The 24529-nt window shown below is 40.0% G+C and overlaps 2 protein-coding genes across 3 annotated transcripts; one reads left to right on the forward strand and one right to left on the reverse strand.

Annotated features, from left to right (window-relative positions):
* Positions 1–1730: 1730 nt before the first annotated feature.
* LOC309692849 (uncharacterized protein) lies at positions 1731–9481 on the forward strand. Its single transcript, XM_082511686.1, has 2 exons — positions 1731–3103; positions 3218–9481. Exons 1-2 carry the CDS (start codon positions 2452–2454, stop codon positions 4087–4089), a joined length of 1524 nt encoding a protein of 507 aa, XP_082367812.1. The 5' UTR covers positions 1731–2451; the 3' UTR covers positions 4090–9481.
* Positions 9482–13393: 3912 nt separating this feature from the next.
* LOC309692842 (complement factor H-like) lies at positions 13394–23001 on the reverse strand. Of its 2 annotated transcripts, XM_082511670.1 has the most exons (17): positions 22810–23001; positions 22499–22693; positions 22120–22225; positions 21890–21966; positions 21578–21769; positions 20706–20888; positions 20372–20566; positions 20063–20245; positions 19331–19498; positions 18399–18566; positions 17872–18063; positions 17595–17780; positions 17050–17211; positions 16543–16728; positions 15940–16119; positions 14734–14913; positions 13394–13716 (listed from the first exon to the last, which is right to left on the reverse strand). In XM_082511670.1, the coding sequence occupies exons 1-17, from the start codon at positions 22877–22879 to the stop codon at positions 13526–13528; spliced, it is 2814 nt and encodes a 937-aa protein (XP_082367796.1). In that variant the 5' UTR covers positions 22880–23001; the 3' UTR covers positions 13394–13525. The 2 variants fall into 2 exon arrangements, with proteins under 2 accessions (XP_082367796.1, XP_082367797.1); XM_082511671.1 differs by lacking the exon at positions 13394–13716 and having other exon boundaries at positions 14828–14913; positions 16543–16622.
* Between the last annotated feature and the right edge of the window lie 1528 nt (positions 23002–24529).

Genomic DNA, 24529 nt, shown 5'->3' on the forward strand with positions numbered 1-24529 from the left:
AGGGTCTTGAGATGGGAGAGAACTAGGCGCTCAAATGACTTCATGACCACAGATGTCAGAGCCACGGGTCTGTAGTCATTTAGTCCAGTGATCCTAGGTTTCTTGGGGACAGGGATTATGGTAGAGGACTTGAAGCAGGCAGGCACATGACATGTCTGCAGTGTGGAGTTGAAAATGCCAGAAAACACTGGGGCCAGCTCGTTTGCACAGTGTCTGAGGGTGGCAGGAGACACGCCGTCTGGGCCAGGAGCTTTCCGAGCATTCAGGTTCTTAAACTGCTTCCTCACATCTGCTTCATGAATATGAAGAGTTGTGGTGGGAGGAGGTGGTGTGAAATCCTCTTTTGTGTGGGGTGAGGAGGGGGGTGTTGTAGGTGAACAGTTTGAAGGTGGTGGTGGCTCTATGGAGGGGGGAGAGGTGGGGGAATTAGTGTCCAAAGTGCCTCTATTGTTGGGGCCGTTGGAGGTGTGAAGGCTGCCTGATGGCTCGTCAAAACGGCAGTAGAAGTCGTTAAGGGTGTTGGCTAAGAGCAAGTCATCAGTGGAGTGGGGGGTTTTAGGCTTGTAGTTTGTGATATTCCTAAAACCTTTCCACACAGAGGCCGAGTCATTCTCTGAGATCTGCTGCTGCATCTTCTCAGAGTGCTGATGTTTAGCAGTGTCCACTTCTTTAGTGAACCTGTACTTGGCCTCTCTGTAGCAGTCCCTGTCTCCGCTTCTGAACGCCTTTCTCTTTTCCAGCCACAGCTTTTTGAGTTTAGGAGTAAACCAGGGTTTGTCATTGTTATAACTCACCCTGGTGCGTGATGGCACAATGCTGTCCTCACAGAAGTGGATATAGGAGGTGACAGTGTCTGTAAACTCGTCCAAGCTGTTAGAAGCAGCCTTCAATGTGTCCCAGTCTGTGGTCTCCAAACACGTGCGAAGCTCCTCCACAGCCTCGTTGCTCCACAGTTTTTTAGTCCTCACGACAGGTTTGGAGAGCTTCAGCCTCTGTCTGTACGCGGGGATTAGGTGGATCATAGACAGTGGTCTAATGTCCTCTCCTCTCTGGTCGGGCATTTAATATACTGCTTGTATTTGGGAAGCTCATGGCTCAGATTGGCTTTGTTAAAGTCCCCAAGAGCAATGATGAGAGAGTCCGGGAATGTCCGCTCCATGTGGAGAATCTGCTCCGCGAGTGCGCTCTGAGCTGCCTGCGCATCTGCGTCTGGCGGGATGTAAACAGCGGCCAGGATGAATGAAGCAAACTCCCGCGGAGAATAAAACGGTTTGCAGTGGATAAAAAGATATTCCAGAGAGGAAGAGCAGTGCTGAGCAATCACTGTCACATCTGTGCACCAGCCACTATTGATGTAGAAGCAGACACCTCCACCTTTGGACTTACCGGAGAGAGCGGCCTGCCGGTCCGCGCGCAGCAGATGGAAGCCCTCCAGCTTGAGCGCGCAGTCTGGGATGTTCTCACTGAGCCACGACTCCGTAAAACATAAGACACAGGAGGAGGCAAAGTCTCTGTTCATGCTTCTCATCAGGGCCAGTTCGTCAATCTTATTCCCGAGTGAGCGTACATTAGAAAGGAAGATCCCAGGAAGAGCAGTACGCAGTCCGCGTCTCCTCAAACGCACGAGTGCGCCGGCTCGCTTCCCTCTCTTTCGGCGTCTCGCTTTCCTGGTCAGAGTCAGCAGTAAATCTGCCACAGATGCGACAAATATTGGAAATAAATCCACAGGCGTTGTAGTCCTGTAGTTAAGGAGCTCTTCTCTGGTGTAAGAGTATCCAGAGGAGTGCCCAAACACAGAAGAAATGCACAAAAGCAAAACAAAAGTAACGCACTGAAGCACCAGGGCATCCATACGCGGCGCCATCTTGGTTCAAACCAAGAAGCCTGTCATGCTTAACTTTTGAGAATATAAGTAAATCTTTCTTTAAAAGAACTCTGTCCTGCTTAACTTAAAATAATAGAAAATAATAGAAAGAAAAATATTCTTGTAACAGTGCACATATAGTGCATTTAGTACAATTGGCTTCAGTTGAGGTATTATTTCAGACGCTCATCAGCTGCTCCTGTTTCTAAACCCGCTTGTTCCCATGATTACGCATCTTAACTCATCATCATTATTCATCTATGTATTACTTTCTGCTCCTCCCCCTTTGTGAGTGTGGACGCTTCATCTCTTTGCTCTTGAATGCTTTGCTTCTTATATTGATTTTTATTGATTTTTATGCTGATTTTTTCCCTTTTTTCCGTGTGAGCTTACCTGCGATAACTTCTGGACACTTGTAGATCATTAGGACTAGAGTGTTCTTAACAGAAACAGCAACATTTTATGGTTACCTCAGCGCTCCGTGTGTCTGTGGCCTAGACACAGCTGAAGCCTGATTACAGCGTCTGGGCACCGAGCAGCCTCAATAGCCTGGAAAGGTGCTAACCGCTAGGCTAACTAGCAACAAGATGCCTTCCCTCTCCACAGATGACTACCACAGCCTCCTGCAGAAGATTGCAGTACTGGAGACAAAAATTCATCGCTTAGAAGTAAACGTGGAGGTAAATGGACTGTGTGGAAATGAAACAACCTTGCCTTTGATTCAAAACAATGGCGATGAGCAAGCTAGTACACAGCTAAGGAGCACAGATAACATGACCAAGAAAGGAGACTCTGTGCATTATCATAAATCCTCAAGTGATAATCCCCCCTTAGACTGTCTTGGTGCAAAACCAAGACATAAATCATGTCTCCTGGAAGGGGGAGGACGTATCACAGGCAGGGCACAGCGAGCTGAAATCTCTGAAACCGACTGGCCTTCACTTCCTACGAGACAGAGAAGCTCTTCTACCCCTGTATACGGGAGGAAACAGGACTGGACAACCGTGAATAGGAAGGTTAACAACAAACCTCCAAAACAACTGAATGTGAAACTGCAGAACAGATTTGCTCCACTATCAAAGGACCCTGGATCTATATCGGACAACCATCCATCTAAAAGCAGCGAAATAAGGTCTGAAAATCTGTTGAAAAGTGAAAGGCCACAGGGAAAGCTAAAGGCTAGGCCTGAAACTCTGATTGTGGGTGACTCTGCCGTAAAGGATGTACAAAGGATGTGCGGTAAGAACACTAAAGTCCTCTGCTTTCCTAACGATATGGTCAACAACCTGAAGGAGAGAATTCTTCAAATTGCAGATGAATATCCAACTGTGACAAACATTGTTCTGCATACAGGGTCAAACGATGTGTCCAAACAACAGTCGGAGGTTCTGAAACGGGACTTTACTGGATTATTAAATACTGTAAACTCTCTGAATGCAGCTGTATTCATCAGTGGACCTGTACCGCCGGTCAGAGGAGGAGACGAGAGATTCAGCAGGTTGTTTACACTGAATAAATGGCTTATATCAGCATGTGCTGACCACTCAGTGCATTTTATCGACAACTTTAATATTTTTTGGGAACGCAGGCATCTGTTCAAAGCAAATGGATTTAATTTTAACAAGTCAGGGGTGAAACTGTTCACCTCCAACTTGTTTTATTCCATACGTCATCCATCCGTGCTTGGTGCCAAGGCTGAGATAAACGAGGAGTTATCTCATAAAGAGGAACAAACAGTACTCCAAGAACAGACAAAGCCCAGCAGAAACCTTGAGGAGGAGCTCCATTTGCCCCCACCCGGGAAGAGCCTCAGAAAGGAGAGACATCCATGGCATCTGAGGAAGAGCCTCAGAAAGGAGAGACATCTAAGGCAAGAAGAGGGGTCCCTATTTGCCTCCAACTCTCTCAACAACACCAACGACCAGGACAAGGGACCACGACCTTCCCCAGTCCCCCAAACCCCTGACAGGCCATCACCCTCCTCCCCCTCCCTTTCCCCCTCCTCCCCACACCTGAAATTCACTGAGGAGATGATGGAGCGGGTCAATGCTGGGCTCAGATCTACCCCCTGTCCCAATCCCTTTTTGTCCCCCATAAACCCCCCACCAGAGCGGCCAAAGGTTCGCCATCGAGCCCCACCCTCAACAGAGCAATCGAAGTCACATTGCCCAGCCTCGCCCCCCTTAGTTCCTCTTCATGCCCTGTCTCCGCAGTCTGATGCGTGATGTGTGAAGGGTCCGGGCTGTGAGGATTATGGCAGTGATGACTTTTCCCAGGAGAAGCTGGGACCCTGTTTACTAGAAGGTTTTAAAATTTCTGTACTTTTAGGTGACAGGAGACATGTGGCCTGGTCAAAACACAGAGAGCTGCACTCTAAAAGATCTTTAAACATAGTAAACATACCTTGTGTGCCACAGACTGCTCCCAAACATGAGGGGACAAGTAATACCTCTAAAACACTTAAGTTGGCTTTATTAAACATTAGATCTCTAGCTGGGAAAACATTTTTAATTAATGATTTAATCACTGAGCACAGCCTTGATTTTATGTTTTTAACTGAAACTTAGTTGGACCAAAGTAACAGTGGAGCTGTTCTCATCGAGACGACCCCTCCTAACTACAGTTTTATCAGTGAGGTCAGGGCGAGCAGGAGAGGAGGAGGGGTTGCTGTCTTATTTAATGAATCATTTCAATGTAAGCAGCTATCTCCTGGAAGTTTTCAGTCTTTTGAATATGTGGCTTTACAGCTGAAGGCCCCATCCAAAGTTGTGTTTCTTAATGTTTACAGGCCTCCCAAATACTGCACAGACTTTTTTAATGACCTCAGTGAACTGCTGTCTGTGATCTGTGTTGATTTTGACTGTGTAATTATTGCTGGGGATTTTAACATTCATGTGGACAACCCTCAGGACAAAGGGACTAAAGACCTGAGTAACACTCTGGGCAACTTTGGGCTGACTCAGCATGTAACAGAGGCCACACATAATAGAGGACACACTCTTGACCTACTGATCTCCAAAGGCCTGAGCATTTCAAAGGTTACTGTGTCTGATGTGGGCCTGTCTGATCATTACTGTGTTTTCTTTGAAAGTAAAATCTCAGCCCACACAAATATATCAACAACAGTGATCACAAAACGGTGTATAACTGAACACAGTAGTGCAATTTTTAACCAGGTCTTCCCATTAACACCTGACCTGTCCAGAGGGTCAGTCAATGAGCTCGTCAATAGCTTCAATGCTAACATGTTAAATGTAATGGACACTATTGCTCCCATTAAGGTGAAGGTTATCTCTGGAAGGAAAAAGTCTCCATGGAGAAACTCCACACTGGTGAAAAATGAAAAAAGAGAGTGTAGGAAAGCTGAGCGCAGATGGAGAAAAACAAACCTCCAGGTTCATTATGACATTTATAAAGAGAAACTTCACAATTATAATTTACAACTGAGGAATGCAAGGAGGTCCTACTTCTCTGACATCATCACTAAAAACAGCCATAATGCTCGTGTCTTATTTTCTACAGTTGACAGGCTAACAAACCCCCCTGTGTCAGTGGCAGCTGAACTTCATTCGACCATGGCCTGCAATGACTTTGCCAAATTCTTCACTGAAAAAATCCAAAAAATTAGACAAGCAATTGGTACATCAACAGCAGATCCAGGATATGTACTGTGTCCACCAAAAAACTGTTTAAACACCATGAAACAGTTTCAACCTATTAACAGCAAAGACCTGGAGGACATCTTAGGTCAACTGAACTCCTCCTCCTGCTGTTTAGATGTCCTGCCAACAAGTTTTTTCAAAAAGGTCTCAAAGACTTTAGAGTCAGACCTGTTACAGATCGTCAACTTTTCTTTATTATCAGGTGTGTTTCCAGAATCACTAAAAACTGCTGTAATCAAACCTATACTGAAAAAGGACAATCTTGACAAGACACAAATGAACAACTACAGGCCGATCTCAAATCTCCCGTTTTTAAGTAAGATCATTGAAAAAGCAGTTTCTCAACAGCTCAGTTACTTCTTAAAACAGAATAATTTCTACGATGCCTTCCAGTCAGGTTTTAGACAGAACCACAGCACTGAAACCGCTCTGACCAAAGTGTTTAATGACATATGTCTGAATACAGACAGTGGAAAAATGTCAGTCCTAGTTTTACTGGATCTCAGTGCAGCATTTGATACAGTTGACCACAACATATTACTCAAACGACTGGAGAACTTGACAGGTCTTTCAGGAACTGTACTAAACTGGTTCAAAACATACGTAGAAAACAGGAAATACTTTGTATCAATAGGTAACTTCACATCTGAGCAGACAAGTATCACATGTGGAGTTCCCCAAGGTTCCATCTTGGGACCCCTTCTGTTTAACATCTACATGCTCCCACTGGCACAGATTATAAACAACAACAAAATAAACTATCACAGCTATGCAGATGACACACAAATATATATCACAATGTCACCAGGAGACCGAGGCCCTGTACAGGCTCTTGGTAAATGCATTGAGGAAATCAATGACTGGTTGTGCCACAATTTTCTCCAGCTAAACAAAAACAAAACTGAGGTAATAGTCTTTGGCGCCAAAGAAAAACGATTACAGGTCACCAGAGAACTTCAATCTATACATCTAAAAACCACAAACCAGGCGAGAAATTTGGGTGTAGTGATGGATGCAGACCTAAACTTAGAAAAACACATTAAGACAATAACAAAGTCAGCTTACTATCACCTCAAGAATATATCAAGGATAAAAGATCTGATGTCTCAACAGGACCTGGAAAAACTAGTCCATGCATTCATCTTTAGTAGGCTTGATTACTGTAACAGCATCTTTACAGGTCTACCTAAAAAATCAGTCAGACAACTACAGCTCATTCAGAACTCTGCTGCTCGAGTCCTCACTAAGACCAAAAAAGTGGACAACATCAGTCCAGCTCTGAGGTCTTTACACTGGCTGCCTGTCCGTCAGAGGATAGACTTTAAAGTTCTGATGCTGGCCTATAAAGCTCTGAATGGTTTAGGACCAAAATACATCAATGACCTCCTGACCCAGTATGAACCATCCAGATCCCTCAGGTCATCTGGATCCGGTCTTTTATCAGTTCCCAGAGTCAGAACCAGACATATCTGGAACAAACTCCCACAAACTCCCAGAAAGCCTCAGATCAGCTGAAACACTCAGTTTATTTAAATCCAGGTTGAAGACTCACCTGTTCTCAGCTGCATTTGAATAAAGCACCAAATCCACACTTTAAGCTTAAATTTCAAAACTTACATTTAACTACTGATTTTATCTACTGTTCTGATTTTATCTGTTTTGATTTTATATACTGTTGTTTGTTTGTTAATTAGTTAGTTAGTTTATTTGCTTGTTTTAATCAATTTTAAATCATGCTTTTTATTTGTTCTTGTTTCTAATGTCTCTGTAAAGCACTTTGAATCACCTTGTTGTTGAATTGTGCTATACAAATAAACTTGCCTTGCCTTGCCTTGCCTTACTTTTATGTATTAGTGATCTATTTGTTGTAATCATCTATCCTTGCAGTTGCTTATTACACAAAATAAGTTATATTATCACACTTCTGGCCACATAGCGCTGATATTCACTGCACATGCCCATATTAACTTTTTCCAGCCAGGTGTTTTCCTTTTCCCATTCTTCCCTTTCTCTGAGGGGAACAAACATTGCTGCTCTAATGCTGGGCTTACACTGTGCAATTTTTGGCCCATTTTTGAGTCGTGCGACTGTTTTGGTGATCGGACCGATTTTGGCCTTCATCGTGCATCGTGTAGTATACGTGGGGTAACGAGAAGTGATTAACACCTCACAACCAGCTCCCGATCATCAATCGCTCGTGAGGGTCTCACCGCAGCAGTGGCGTGTCTAGAAAATTTTTGTTGGGGGGGCCAGGTAGGGGCACAGATTTGGAGAGGGGTGGCAGATGTAATTGGCAGATAATGTTTAAAAAAAATTCTACCAACCGTTAACCATAATTCAACAATCCTATAAACCTAATAACCGAATGCGCTTTTAACTCTTATTAGAATGAGATTTTAACCATTACGGTGCAAAGTTTTTAGATACTGCGTTGATAAAGTACAAGAGATACAATCAGTGCTTTGTCAGTGTTTTCTCAGCATTCAAGGACAGCGATATTTGCATAGTATTTTTACTGACATATAGTGCACATATGTTTTGGGCAAAAACATTTTTTAATATTAAAATACGAACATTTGTAACAAACAATTGACAAATTAGCCAGTTCCAATGTAAAACTTTATCTGCCTGTTAAAAAAAGAAGATAATCTCACAAACTGGTGTTTGATTTTGAAACAGGAAAAAGTGGAGAAACAACTGAAAAGACTAACATTTGAATAAAACCTGAAAGCAAGTAAATACTTTCTATGCTGACTTCTGGTCAACTTTGGTAATATTGATAAAGAACAACACTGGCTGATGATGAAATACAGTCAGCTGGCATGGTGACACTGCCAGTATTAACCTGCAGGGCTGGACTGGGACAGAAAATTGGGCATTTTGACTAGAGACCGGCCCACCAGGTAGTAAAGCCATAAAGACTTTGAATGAAAACAAATGCTGTTGTGACAGTGATGTACAGTCTTGTTGGTATATGTATGATTTCTATACATTTTACGTCAGATAAAAACTTTGGTTGTAAGATTTAGATAATTATTTAATAAAAGCTAGATATTTTAAATGAGAATAAGAAAGAAAAGTATTTCTTTTTGCCCACCTTTCCCTGTTAATGCTCTACCTGCCCCCTGGCAAAACTTTCCTAGATCCACCCCTGCACAGTTACCAGCTGTCAGCTGCTTAGAAAAGGATGCTGGTGTTATTTGTCTCTCAGAAACAGTTCATAACTTCCCTTCAACTCATTCATGTGACCTAAAAGGTAAACCTGTTTCTCCATCGCCTGTTCAGCTCTGATGATTCAGTAAGGACATCTCCTGGTTTCATCTTCATGTTTCCCTCTCACCACATATCCAAACCGACATCAAGACCAGCAGCTTTACAGCTGTGGCTCCAGCAAACATCAGCTGATACTAGAAATTAATATTAAATAAATTCTAACAAAAGCTGATCAAGCTTAAACGTGCTGCTGTTGTTTAGCGTGACATCTGCTGGTTTCCTCTTTCTGGCGCAAAGGGGGCGATAAATAAACAAGAGAGAAAAGCCGATCATTGAAGTAGCAACAGGAGAGGCAGGGAAGAGAATGAGAGAAGAAGAGGCATCTGTGCAGCATAACCACAGAATAATTCCTTTGTGTCTTTTTTTCATTATAGCGAAAGTCCGGGACAAACTGCGTCTCTTCTCAGCTCAATACCAAACGTGTAATATTTTCTCTGAATGAGGGACCATTCCATTTTTTTAAGGAGCCGTTGGCAACTCTACTAACCTTAAGAATAAAATAACGTTCACTATCAGTAACATCATAGCACCCACCCAGCTGTATCGAAACTCCGTCAAGCTGGCTAGAACCCAGTACGAGTTATTGCAACTGACAGTAAAAAGTCAGCACAACGAAAATAAACTCCACCTAAACTTGGTTTATATCTGACCCAGATAGACTGCAGGTCATAACTTCTTACCTGAAGTTCAGTTCACCTGACACTCGGACAGGCGGCCGCCTCGGGTCTCTGCTCCTCCTGCCTCCCCTTCCCTCATCCACCTGCTGGCCTCTGTGGAAGCCCCGCCATAGCCACCACCAAACAACTGAGTTATTTTTACACATCGACCTGCATCTGGCCAATCCACCACCTCTCATTGTTCATGCCATTACAAAAAAAAATAAAAAATAAGTCACCGGGCATATGCCCGGTATGCCCGATGGCCAGTCCAGCTATGTTAACCTGCAACCAAATCTGCAGCTCCATACAGCAATGTTACGACTTAGATTATATCTTATAACTCATAACTCTTATGTTAGCTCCCCTCAGTAGCATACTGTCTGAAATATTCGATGGCTGCAATAATTCTTCAAGTGTTATTTTTTCCTTGGTATTCTAATTTCACCGAAGTTTACTAAATTCAACAAACTTAATATTACTTACCGGGACATTTATTCTGTCCTCATTTTCTTTCACCGAAAAATTGTTTCCTGCAGTGCCGTCTTTCGTGCTTGGCTCTCCTACCTTTGCTAGGTGATGCACATAGCGCAGAAGCCGATGCTGCATTCACTTACACTCGGATATCTGAGCTTCACCGTGAAAACATAATCGTACATTTGATATTTGATTGAATTTTATTGTTTTGCCTTTGGGGTGGCACCTGGGGTGGCCAGTCTGGTTGGAGGGGTGGCCTGTGCACCCCCAGGCCACCCCGCTGGACACGCCACTGCACTGCAGCCGCTCAAACTGCTCACACGCAAACACGTAAACGTTGGTGAAAAAGACAGAATAGCACAGCAGTGCAGCGTGTGATCTGGACACAAGCGATGGAGGCACAACTTGTAGAACTTTGGAAAGCTCATCCGAGCCTTTTCGATGTGGCATCACAAAATTATCACGACCACAACAACCGTGAAAATAGTTGGATCTACACTGCTGCTCAATCACAGCTGCCTGATCAGTGTTGTTTTAAAAAGCCTCTGTATAAATTGTATAATATTTAAGTAAGACTTTGAATTGGAAAATGATTTGCACTGTTTAGATTCTATTTGGTGTTATTTGGCAAGGTTTTGATGTGGGTCTAGTGGTATTTCCGTAGTTAAGGACAGATTTTATGTAACTGAATATGTTAATTGTTTAATAATTTATTATTGTTTAATAAAACATACATTAAACCCACAAATAAATGCAAAGTGGAAGCTAAAAATAACGAGAACGTCTGTCTCTAACAGTTTCTTTTCTCGGCTCTTGTAGTTATTCAATCAATCAATCAATCTTTATTTATAAAGCACTTTTCATACAGAAAAAATGTAGCACAAAGTGCTTTACATAGTTAAAAGCAGCCCACCCCACCCTCCAACTCACTCCCCACACTCTCAATACACATATATCCCCCCACCCCCACCCACACACACATACACACACGCGCACACTTAAAGAGTAAAAATTGGGCTGGGCTCGCATGAGCCAAGTGAGGAAACATTATAACAGGGAGCCGTCTGCACCGGGAGCCGGTCACAGACCGCAGCCTCCGGGCTGGGCACACAGCAGGAGGGAGGCCAAGGAGCCCCCCAACCAGGCTGAGAGGACCCCAGAGACCCAGCAGCCACGGTCAATAACAGCCCCGGTGCAGAGAGCGCCCTCCGAGGAAACACTGGAGATATGACGCAATACGATATATACAGGGTAAAATGATAAAATAAATAAGAACAGGATACAATATAAATATAAATATAAATAGAGTAAGAAGATTAAAAAATGAATAAGAATAAAATCAAAAAATATTAGGTAAATCCTAAATTAATAATAGAATAACAGGATAGAATAAATAAGCATAAAAAATAAATAAACGCTAAGTAAAAGCTAAATTAAAAAGGTGGGTCTTGAGCCTGTTCTTAAAAACATGTACGTTCTCTGCGGCCCTGAGCTCCTCCGGCAGGCTGTTCCACAGACGAGGACCATACCACTGAAAAGCTGCCTCTCCGTGAGTATGTGTCCTGACTTTAGGGACAATCAAAAGGCCAGTACCAGAGGACCTCAGGGTCCGCGAGGGTTCGTATGGTAAAAGCAGATCTGAGAGATAAGAAGGCCCAAGACCATTAAGACATTTAAAAACCAATAAAAGAACTTTAAAATAGATCCTGAAACACACGGGGAGCCAGTGCAGCGATTCTAAAACCGGTGTAATGTGGGCCCGCCCTCTGGTCTTTGTCAGCACACGAGCTGCCGAGTTTTGCAAGAGTTGTAAAGTTGAAATATTCTTCTTAGGAAGACCAGAGAGCAGGGCATTACAGTAATCAATGCGACTGGTAATAAAAGCATGCATCAGCATCTCCGTGTTGGCCCGAGAGAGAATAGGGCGGACTCTGGCTATATTTTTTAGATGATAAAATCCAATTTTGGTTACATGTTTAACATGTGGGATAAAACCAAGCTCAGAGTCAAAAATAACACCCAGGTTTTTCACTTGTAGCGAAGGACATAGTGAAAATGCCTCTAATTTAGACAAGAGTTTCTCTCTCTGAGCCTCATGACCGACAATTAAAACTTCAGTTTTGTCCTGGTTAAGCTGTAAAAAGTTTTCTGCCATCCAAGATCTTATATCCAAGATACAGTTAAAAAGGGCATCCATTGGTCTGGTGTCATCAGGAGACACGGAGATGTACAGCTGCGTGTCATCAGCGTAACTGTGGAAGTTCACTCCATGCCTCCTGATGACACTGCCGAGAGGCAGCATATACAAATTAAAAAGTACAGGGCCTAGAACCGACCCTTGAGGCACACCACATGTCATTTTATGGATCTTAGAGGAGCATGTATCCATACTCACCATAAAAGTTCTGTCAGAGAGATATGAAGTGAACCAGTTGTGTACAGCACCAGAGAGGCCCACCATGTGTTTCAGTCTGTTTAAAAGAATAGCGTGGTCTACTGTATCAAAGGCTGCGCTTAGATCCAGTAGCACCAGGACTGAGAGCTTTTGGGAGTCCCATTATTATCGGTGCCATGATTTTCATTTCAAGCAGACTGTGCTGTTACTAATATGCTGATCATAAAATGACACACTGTCTCATCTCAGTGGAGTATGTGAGGAATAAAGAGCATGCGATACTACACAAACAGCTTGTATTGACATGTGTTATAACCTCAGGATAAAAATGCTCAGAAACTCAAGTGCCAGTTTTAGGACGTTTACTGACCACTTTTAGAAACAACCACAGCTAGTCGCACACATACAGGAAAACTGTCCCACCCATAACAATCCGGCAGGGAGAACCCTGAAAAACCTCTGAAGGTTCCAGGGTGCAACGCCCCCAAACATACATTAACAGCAACACTGTCTATAACAACATGAATGCTCTTAAAGTGAAGTAATTTATTAGCCATCTCATGATAACTGGTTTTGTTGGGTCTGCCTATTTTGCAAACGCTCATATGGGTTGTATTTGACTGTAGGAAAAAATCTTTGTTTGAACCAGAAAACCTGTTAAATTAAAATTCCTGAAATAAATATAACTGAATTTTATTTTACAGCTCCAAACAATAACAGATTACAGCTTATATTATAGAGGAAAGTACACGTCAGGTGGATTTTTTTCCTTGTCTGAATGATTCTACATACAGTGACCCAGAGAGAAGTTATGGAAACTCCAGAACGATCAAAAGGTTTTTATGACTGAACAAACATCAGCCAAGTCATGTTTTTATACAGATCATTTGATAACTCTTTAAATCAGATAGTTAGTATTCAAAATTCAGTTGCTGGGCAACCTTTATTAAATCATAAAATTCTCAGGCTAAGCCAAGTGAGGCATATAGGTTGTGAATTTGTGTTAGAAGATTTATGTAAGATAGATTTCACTCAGAAAACACGTAGTCGCTGAAAACAGACTCAGTCAGCATTTATTAGCTTTTATTGAAATGACCACATACAGCACTGGTACTTCACTGGTCTAAGTCTTTATTCTGCTCTTCAATTATTGACACATTAGTGCCCTCGTGTTTATCTAGTCTTGTACATAAAAGCATTATTGGCAAGTCGGCAAATGTATCACACCATGTTCACACTTCTGACGCATTCTCAGTGTCCCAACGGGTCCTCCTCTGGTACACGTAAACTCGATTTCATCACCATGTTCTGAATACAGTTTATCATCTCTTGAATATCTGAACCGAATATTATGTCTGTTCATGTCGTCTCTATTCACAGTGCAGGCTTCTGTAAGACATAAAAGATAAACAGTCTTTTAATGTTAGTAAAATACATGAATGTACAGAATATTGTGTTCTGTAAAGGACTCTGTGGCTACAAATAAAATTGATTTTCTCCTGCCTAATTCTAAATTGTGGTCAAACGCTGGAATGGTACACAGATGATCTACTGTTGCTGTTGCTCTTGTGGGGTGATTACATTCACTGTTAATTTTATGTAATATTTCTGTGACTATTTTACATGCTGAAGTCCTGTCCATCCCAGCCTGACTCCTCTCAGCCTCACTACAGTACTAGACACTTTAATACCCACCTGCACAATGTACATTTTTCAGATGTTTCAATTTGAAATTTCCAGATTGTCTTATTTTATTTAATTCACTTTTATGGTTATATGTATATATGTTCTCTCTTTTTGCATGTACATAATGTTCTCTCTCTCTTTTTGCACAGTTGAGGAGCGTGTCAGGATACATTTCACTGCGTGGTGTGCTCGTATAACCATGCGTGTGACAAGGGCTCTGTACTATAATTCAACTTCATCATGTCTATTTTATAATATCACCTGAAGTCAACAGGAAAAAAATTAAAGAAGGTCTTACTGGAGCTCATCATGGAAAAACATAAAAAATGTTTGTCAGTAAACTTCAGACCCTACTATCCACACAGTGAGAAATGATTTTGTACCTGTTGATTTCTTATGTCAAACACAACATGCTCCAAAAAATCTATCACAGTGTTTTAAATGCGTGCGGTGTACACCACCACAGTGGACTTTAAACTGAACATTTAAGATGTTTATTGAAGGGCTTCAACAAAGTAATGCATTCACTGTTTGTGAGTAACATATTTAATTTCATATTTTATACATAGTTTCTCATCTTGAGAGGCTCACAAGCAGTCGTGTATATTTGTGTATATATGGGTCACACCTCTGGAATTAAACAAAATTAAAAAACAGAAACCAAAATGACTTTTTACGTTTCTCTTCACAGAATGAAATATAAAGAAAACTTTTACTTACGGAGGCATCTAATCTCTCCAGTCCATTCACCATGATTACATGTTTTGAACGGTCCACCCTTCATGACGTAATAACGCTGACAGATATATTCAACCTTTTCATTATGTTGGTACAGCTGTTTAGTACTTGTTTTGGTGTCTCCATCTGAAAGAGGTGGTGGCCTCCCACAACCCTGGGCACCTGCAAAAGTGTGAGCAATGGAGAAAAAAAAAAGTTTAGACAACATTTAGTCACAAAAATTTTTTAGTCACGTTTTTATGTTCATATACCGTCACATATTATTTTACATTTCAGGTGAAGTTTTCATCATGCAATCCGAGTGCAGATCACAGCCTTTAAGACTGCTTTGTCATCCTATATATGTAGTTCTGTTATGCTTAGAAAGCGGTCAGCACTCTTTGTAACTAATGATAAACTGTGTTGTACTGGTACCAAACTCATGTTGCTGTTGAAATGATCTGCTTCTTTGATATATTCATCTACTACCCTCTCCCACATCTTACAGATCCTATCCTTTTAATTGTTTTAATCATTTTATTGTGAAAAAACAATTTTTTTTTTTTAAAGTTCAAACTCTTCTATGGTTCGTGTGTGCTCATCAGGTTCTCACATTTCCTCTGACATGTCCATAGCATGTTGTATTTCCCTGTTCCTCCATGTAACCCATGTTAACTGGTGATGAAATGTGTGATGTCTGTGGCAATGATAGAGGGCCACTTAAAAACACTGAAATCGTGAAAAGGCAAACCTGACATTAAATCTCTCAAAGTGTGACTCAAAGACTGCAATAGTGTATCTAGGAGAAGTAGTGGGTGGTGAACAAGTGAAACCCATCCACTTAAGAACTGAAGCCATTGTGATGTTCTCAGAGCTGCAGCACAGTTTGGGGATGGTGGGTTATTACAGAGGTTTCTATAAAAACGAATTCTTCTTGTTCGTATTAATATTATTATTTAATGATATAACTGCAACTAACCCTGAAGTCTACATTGTGGTGTGTTCAGGTATAATCTTAAATGCACCACATTTCAAACAGTTTTGAGCTACTGTCTGTGTTAGTGAAAACAACTTTTCAGCGTCACACTTAACCAACTTCTCAGATTTAATAAACTTGTCAAACTGGTTCCAGCGGCCCTCCACTGGCTGTTTGTTTACTTAGAACATATTTAAAAACTTTGTGTGCAACAAAAGGGAAATGTAACTCACGGCGGCATCTCATCTCTCCAACCCAATCACCATCGACACAGGTTTTGAATGGCCCACCCTCCATGCCGTAGTCTCTGTCACACACATATTCGACCTTTTCATTGTGTCTGTACGTGTTTCTAGTCGCTGTTTTGGTCTGTCCACCTGAAAGACGTGGTGGCGTCCTACATTGCTGGGCAGCTAAAAATTGTGGGCAATAACAGAGGAAAAACCAACATTAGATAATATTTTGTCACAATAATCACATTTTCACTCTGACCTGCTGTCATGCATCATTTTTCATTTGAAGTGAAATATTTGTCATACACCCTGTGCATCACTCTCCTTTACCTTAACACTGTGTGGCCATGTGTGACAAAGAATTAACCAGAAACAATGTTCACACAAACTAATTAGCACAAGAGCAGATCAGGCAGAGGACATTTTACTGATAACCTGAAATGTGTTTTTGCCTCAAAACAAACTATTAATTTCTGGTTTAAAGTGTGTGTAACTTACACTCATACACACGACACCCCAAGAAATACCAAAAACAGCAATAGCAATCTTTTTCCATCCTTTGTACTGATAAACAGTAAGATCACAAGAGGACAAGTGTTGTACCTTCACATGTGGGACGAGGATTGCTCCACTGTCCATTTTCCAAACATTCAAGCGTTGCATTCCCTTTGATGATGTGATTCCTGTTTTCACAAGCAAATGTTAAACGTTGTCCTTTTTTCATTTGATCGTCTGTTACATCTGTGGTGATTGTTAGACCTGCTGGTGTTTCAGGGACTCTACATTTCTCTGTTTTGAAAAAGAGAATCTGTTTTATTGTGAGGTTTACATTATAAACATGAAACCAAATCAGATTCAAAGTAATAAGACACTTTCTCACTACATTTTCAAACTAAGCAAGTTTTCCCTTTAAATATTTATTATTAATAGGCATTCAGTTTCTCATTGCTGTAATTAAGAAGTAATAAATGTCCAGTCTTTTAAGAAGTCAGAAAAGAATGGTAATTATTTTAAAAGTGATTAAAGGGAAGAATAATTGTCTAAACCTACAAACTGCACCACATGGGGGTGTTTGTATGAAAACTGCATTTTTTTTTTATGTCTCCTTACCTTCACATTCTATTGCTTTAGCCCACTTGCCATGTTGGCACGTTGCAGTGCCAATAATTCCTGCTCTATTCTTACACTGATATTCAATGATCTCTCCAGTCATGTATTTCTCTTTCTCTGCTCTGAAGTCCAGAGAGTCATCCATAAGCTGGTCACAGTACACTGAAAATACATAATAGTATTGTCAATATTATATACATTGTTACATACATTATTGATTTGACCAATAGTGCTGAAAATGAAGATAACGGCAGGTGTGTAAACCGAGGTACACATGCAGACTGTTCTAAGGCAAAAAAACAAAAACCAAACTAAAACAGTATATTTAAGGTTAGTTAAAGATTGTGCCTTTGGTACAATGTTGGGTTATATTATTTCCATTGTTTCGTCCCTCAAAGGACTACAGTCTTTCTCTACCCTTAATGAAGGGTGGGGAAAGAAAGATGAATAAAGATGAAATATGTCAGCAGGCAGAATGACAGACAGCAGTGTTTTTAACAGTTTTAAAGCTTATTCACAGCAATATTTTATTTTTATGTACGTACGTATACACTGAATATTGAGCTCCTTCCATTCCCCAGCTGTGCATTTAAGTGTGGCGTTCCCCTCTATTGTGTACTTATCACGACACTGATAAGTTACTTCAGAGCCAGATGGGTATTGCTTCCGATAACAAGTTGTAATAACAGCATTTTCAACTTTGGGTGGAGGGCTGCAGTTATCATGATTAGCTGTAAGACATCACAACATGTACACTATTAATTTACACTCTGTAATCTTTTCATAAAAACATGCATCAAAATAATGCTTGAGGTGACTCACATTTACAGATATCATCAAGTGATCCATTTAAATCCCATCGTCCGTCACGACAGGTTAATTCCTCAATCTTAGCAGAGTATCCTTCATTGCAATCAATGAATATCATTTCTTGGGTCTGTCCGTGTTGTTCAGTATTCCCTAGTATTCCTTCCCCATTAGGAATCTCAGGAGCTTCTCGACACTTTTGTTCCTCTAAGGTGGATATGAAAACAAACAATTATGCAAAAATTTGCAGATGGATGAAATCCATTCCTCCATTTAAAAATGTGATCAGAATAAGCAATGGAAGAAACTCTGTATGAATGCACTTATTGTAAGATATTACAGAAAATATTTTCACACCAGTTTTCTTAAACATAACTGCAGATAAAACTCAAATGTTAAAAAGATGTTTAAAACAGATTTCAAAACTTATATTTTTCTACCTAAACATCTTATACTCCCCATCTTGACATTGGTATTGAACAAGTCACTGTGTTTGCTTCAAGCTAATAACAGAAGATACTTTAATTAGAAACTTTAATTACCAATACAGCTTTCAACTCCAGACCAAACACCGTGCACACATGTGGCTTCACCCCACCAGCCTTTGCTGAGAGGTTTGTAACCATCCTCACACCTGAAGTAAAGTTTGTCACCATGTTGCCAAACTTTAAGTCTGCGGTCAAAACTCGTTGTTGGACATCCTGTTATAGCTATCAGAAAGACAGATATTACATTTAGATATTATCACAGAGCAGTCAGAATACATTCTTGTGTTATTAGTAGTGATTCATAGATAACATTATTCAACTATCTTTGGACTAGGCTTAAATATCCTTAATACTACTGAATAGACTGTGTAATGTCTGTTATTAAGTGACTAGCATTGAATCCTGCTGACTTTGGCAAACCTCCATTTCGTGTGCAGACTCAGGGAAGCAGAGGGAGCTCTTTGATAAGAGTAACATGCATTGCTTCACAAAAGAAAAATGTTTGTGGAGCTCATCAAGGAATCTAAAGACAAAGATAGACTAAAGATAGACTTCTGTCAGAGGGCCCGGTGGCGCCAGTGTCCGGCAGCCTCGCCTCTGTCAGTGCGCCCCAGGGTGGCTGTGGCTACAATGTAGGTTGCAATCACCAGTGTGTGAATGTGTGTGTGAATGGGTGGATGACTGAATGTGTAAAGTGCTTTGGGATCCTTACGGACTAGTAAAGCGCTATACAAATACAGATCATTTACCATTCTGTAAAACCAGATGCTTTTCTGCAAGTTCCCCGATTTGAGAGAATTCATGTTGACTGAACTTTCATATTAGCTTCACTTTTCAGTCCTGAAAGCAATGCTCACCTTTTATATACAGTTTATACATTTGTCTTTTGTCATCAGTTGTTTACAACATTTATATTTGTCATGAAAAACAGTAGTCCTTGAATAACTGAATAAATGTATCCTTTTAAGTTTATTGCATTTTCTTACCTGTACATTCATTAGACCTATGCCAGCCATCTTCTCTACAGGTTAGAGTGAAACTTCCTTCATAACCTCTCCTGCAGTTATACTGGACACGATCGTTGTACCTGTATTCAGCCTGAATTTTTCCAGTAATATCTGCATTATTAAACTGTTGCCTCCTGCATTTTATCTCTGAAAGGAACAAAACCACATTTATTAAGCTTCTGCATTTACTTTGATTCAGATAATTTTGTCATGTAAAACATTCAGATACTTTCATATAATCTTTTAAGTAAAAGCAGCAGCTCCCCAGTGTAAATGTGATTCCATTTAACAGTTCTGTATTTTATATTTGAATATGTTCAGTCAAAGGACAAGAAAAGTGTTCAGTTGTGGATTCAACATCCAGCTGAAAGTTGTTGTGGCAGTAGAAATGTTTCTTGCAGTTTGTACAGAAAATAGTATCCAGTGAGTATTTGTACACTCTTTCGGTTAGTGCTTGGTTAGTACACAAATAAACAAAAAAATGAATGTTATTACCATTTTCTCTCACTATGAACTATCACACAGAGTCTCTAAAATTTATATTGCTGGTTTGTAAGATTTTACTCTATGACTGAATGATCCTTTGAGGCTTCTGTTTGACCAAAGACATTCTGCATTTCTCTCCTGTTTTCTCAAATATGGACTAATATTAAAGAAATTAAAAACGATCATGTCAGAATTAGAAGAAAAGTGAACTAAACTCCACCATACCTTCACAAAGTGGATTTGGTTCCCATCCATCTCTGGTGCATGTGGCCCGAGTGACTCCATCTTTCCTCTTGTATCCTGATATACATGTGTACCTGACAGTATCACCCAATTTCTTTGTCTCATCACGCCAAGACGCCTCCCAGCGGGACAAAAGTCTATCTTGTGGACGGATACATGTAACCTCTGTAAAGAAAGAAAGACTGGATAATCTTCAAAAAATTGTTCATCATCCTCATGGCTGATTGAACTACATGAAAGCAAAGAACAGTGAGCTTAGAATATGTGTCTAAAGCTTTTGTAGTTTTATACCTTGACATACTGGTCTAACAGACCACTGTCCATCATCATTGCAAGTAGTCTCAACTGAGCGCGTGCGGGTTCTCCAAATCCAGTATCTCTCCTCACATGTAACTGTTACCTTTTCACCAGGTGAAAACCTACTTCTATAAGCAGGTTCATATGTGGTTCCTTGGAGTGGTGGCAGTGTCAGCTCACATTTTATTTCTGCATATGATGGGAAATGCAGCACATGAGTTAGTGTGTTGTACCAAGACAGAGCAATACCATAACATCCAAACATCCAGCTCCAGATCTCACTAGTCAGTGGCATTTAATGTATAAACTGTATGTAATTTATGTTTACCTTCACATTCAGGTGTGGGGATCCACTCTGCTCTGTCTCCTGTCTTTGTGCACCTTGAAGGTAATTCTTGAGCACGTTTATGTTGAAGATTGCATTCAAAGTTTAGGATTTCACGTTCATTGTACTCTTTGATATCTCCAAGTACAAAACCATTTTCAATCCTCGGTGGTTCACATTTTACAACTGTTGAAGGATAAAGTCAGAGTCAGGAATAAAACTACAGCAACTGCTCATAGAAAGGTACATAAAAGGTAACTGCTGATTAACCTGTTGTGAAAGGAAGCTTTTTTGATGAAGTAGAAAAGTGAAAGTGATCAAACAAGCAAAGCAGCTGCAATGTTTTTCTCATTAATTACAATTGTAGGCCAATTTTATGATGTTGTTCGTGTTTTTTTGTTTTAGTTTGAAGCTGATATTTTTGGACTTACTATGTCCATAGCAGTGGTGCCTTTATTTTAACCAAATAGGCAAATATTCCCCCAAACTATCTAAACTTAAGTACAAAAATTGTTTTGTTTTTTTTGCCCTAAATGTATTCTGTTTTCATTTTCTATTCCTGTACCTTTAGTACAAATAAACTAATTTTGTATGCAAGTGATAATTATTTAATTCTAAATTTTGACCTAAATAAAATACAGCATTACACATGGCACATACATTTGTGTGACACATTTAACACCATTTTAGTTATAAAATAGTGTTAAATATGTCACAACTATTACGAAACTAATTGTTTCATAATAGCTCAAAATTGAATATACAATATAGAGTTGCTCCTCTATTCTCTTTTAGGGGGTTGGTGATTTGGGTGTTACTACCTAATTACTCGAGAACAAAGTAATAGTAACAATAGTAAGCCAGCTTCACTTTACCTTCACATGTTGGATTGCCGTCCTCCAAACCTTTCCAGTCTCCATTTTCATCACAATAAATTTCTCTTGCCCCTTTCATAATGTGATTGCTGGACTTGCAGCTAAATCGAACTACATTGCCGTAGGTAGCTTCTTCTGCATCTCCCATCACGTTCACATTGTTGGGAACATTAATTGATGGACACTGCTGAGCTGGAGTGAAAAACATTAGGAAAAAACCCCTCAAAGTGAGACAAAAACATAAACACAGGTTGCTATTTCTTTCTACGTGTATATTACTGATTGCATAATTTCATTTATATCAGCTCCTACCTTCACAGACGGGGATAACACCATCCCAGCCTTCTGCCATACAACGTCGGAAGTTTGTCCGACTGACCATTTGAAATCTGAATCAGGTTTATAATAGAGAATTCATGAAGATGACTAAAAGAAAAGCCAAATGTACAGATAATATGCACAGAGCATGCATAATTATTCAGATTAAGAAACACAAAACAAATAAAATCACAAGGAAAATGTGATTAAAATTATTATGATACCCTTTGTGGCAGGTGTATACAACTTCTGAGCCAAAGACAAAATCGTCCCCCTTTCTAAGTTGAAAATCGGCAAACTGGGCATCGCCAGGATGACCACATGATCTCGCTTAAAGCAAATAAGACAAAATGTGGGTAAAAGTACAACAGAGAAAAGTGGAATTTGCTGTACATTTCATAAAAGTACACTACATATTGTTCAGCATTGCAGTCTGTGATATGAATTTTCGAGCAATAACTCAAACAAGCTAATGATGTTTATGCTGCTTTGGTAAGGCAAGTTCGAGTAAGCAAAACATATGCAAATACAGCAAGACATATATGCAAGTGTTAACTGGTTATACTGGAAAAAGATGATATTCATAAGTGAATGTTAACTTACGTTGACAATTAGTGCCTCTGTGTTGCCATTTTCCCTCTACACAGATCAGCTTGAAAAAGCCACTGTAGCCCACATTGCAGCCCACTTTCACTTGTCTCCCACCTGGGTAACTGGCCTGCATACCACTTATGTCAAAATTGCCATCGTAGAGATGATACTTTTTAAAATCTTCAAGGGTACATGCTCCTGGATTATCTGGATAGCGGTAAATAAAAATCAGCATACATGATTTTTGTGTTTATTTCAACATCAAAATATTGTGTAATTAAAATGAGAAGATCATAGAAATCACCCGAAGTACTGGGTCTTACCTTGGCTTTTCACAAAGGTCAGTGTATGCATCCACAAAAGTAGGATACAGCTTGTGGTTGTTACATGCATTTTATCTTCGCTAGCCTCATTCACCAAACAGAACTAAAGACTGGAGACTCAAAGGCTGTTGTACACTAGAGGAGCTTGGATTTCACAGGGAAAGAAGAGATTGCTCAATGATTTACAAAAGGCTGTCCTTGCCTCCAAATATGACCATACCCATACGGAAAAGAAATAGTAAAAACTTATATGTGATTACTCATGAAAGTGGCCACTTTCATGAGTAAATCATATAAGGCTTACATGATTTACTCATGAAAGTGGCCACTTTCGCATTACTTTCATACATTGTTTTAGTAAGTATCCAAAACATACAAGTTTCATTATATAATTTTTCAAGGGATCTTATATCTGTTTTCACACTTATATGCTTGTCATACAAGTTTCACACAAGACAGATACAAACTTTATAAGATTTATATATATCTTTTCCATATGGGTAGGCTCGCTGGGAAAAAACCCCAAAAACAAACAAACACTTAAACCCCCCCCCCCCCCCCCCCCCCCCCCCCACACACACACACACACACAGGAAGTGATTACATATAACTACTTTCATGACACAATTGATGTTTAACATCTTCATCACCAACTTTAAGGGCATTTATTTGCAGCAAAATAATTTCATGGCCTTGTGTGGTTACCATGTTTATCGTACAGTGACAAACCAAAGAACAAACAAACTTTTACGGGAATATTCACTTTCTTTTGCTTTCCTGTTAATCATTTGCGTGAATCAATAAGGCAAACAAAGTATGTTGCATCTTGGCAAGACAAATACAAAGTGAACTGTATTTTTCATTTCAAAAGCAGATCAATACATCATTTTTTACTCACCAAACTGTGAACTGAACCTAATTTTTGTGTGCACATGAATACAATTGTTGTAACCATGAAAAAAAAAATACACGCACACAAAAACTAGTTTTGTATGGGAGGAGAGAACTGCCAAAAAATCTGGCAAAAGAAAAAAAGAAAGGCAGCCTGACTTTGTTTTGCAAACTACTGAAACAAAATGTAGCTGTTGAGCAATATTGGATTTGCCCTCATTTCTCTCCATAGCTTCATGTTACTCACTTCTGAACGTACATTACATGTGCCACTCTACAAATGCATTTCTTGGACCATACAGTATGGCTTTGTTATGATTTTCAATAAGCAAGTGGCATCTGTGAGTCAGAAAGTAAACAAACACTTTATACAATATGTATTTTTCCATTTTTCACCAGCAGACCAACTATTATTCCCTAACATGGGAATTTTAACATTTCTGTCTGACGTTTTGCATAAAGCTGAATTTCCTCCAACACTGTGAAACTATTTCTACTGACTGAGAATCACGGGTACTGTTTGCTATGCAAACTACCTCCCTGCCTGCCCCACTGCTGACAAAGCAGAAAGAGCGAGAGCAATGTGGATTGATGGTCAAATGATTAAACCTTTTAAAGAATCTAGCTGTAAGAAGCAGATATTTTGTGTGCTCACATCAACTATTATTATCTTCAAATGTGAATAGTATGATGATGAAATGTTAACTTGTTCATTCTCCAGGTTTCTATCAGATTGAAAAAGACTGTGTTGTGGAATATACACAGCTGGAGGTCATAAAGAAAACATTCTTGTGTTTAAAATGTAATATGGAATAACATTTACAAGAAA

This window comes from Aulonocara stuartgranti, assembly GCF_965226115.1.
Source record: "Aulonocara stuartgranti genome assembly, chromosome: 17".
Lineage (NCBI taxonomy): Eukaryota > Metazoa > Chordata > Actinopteri > Cichliformes > Cichlidae > Aulonocara > Aulonocara stuartgranti.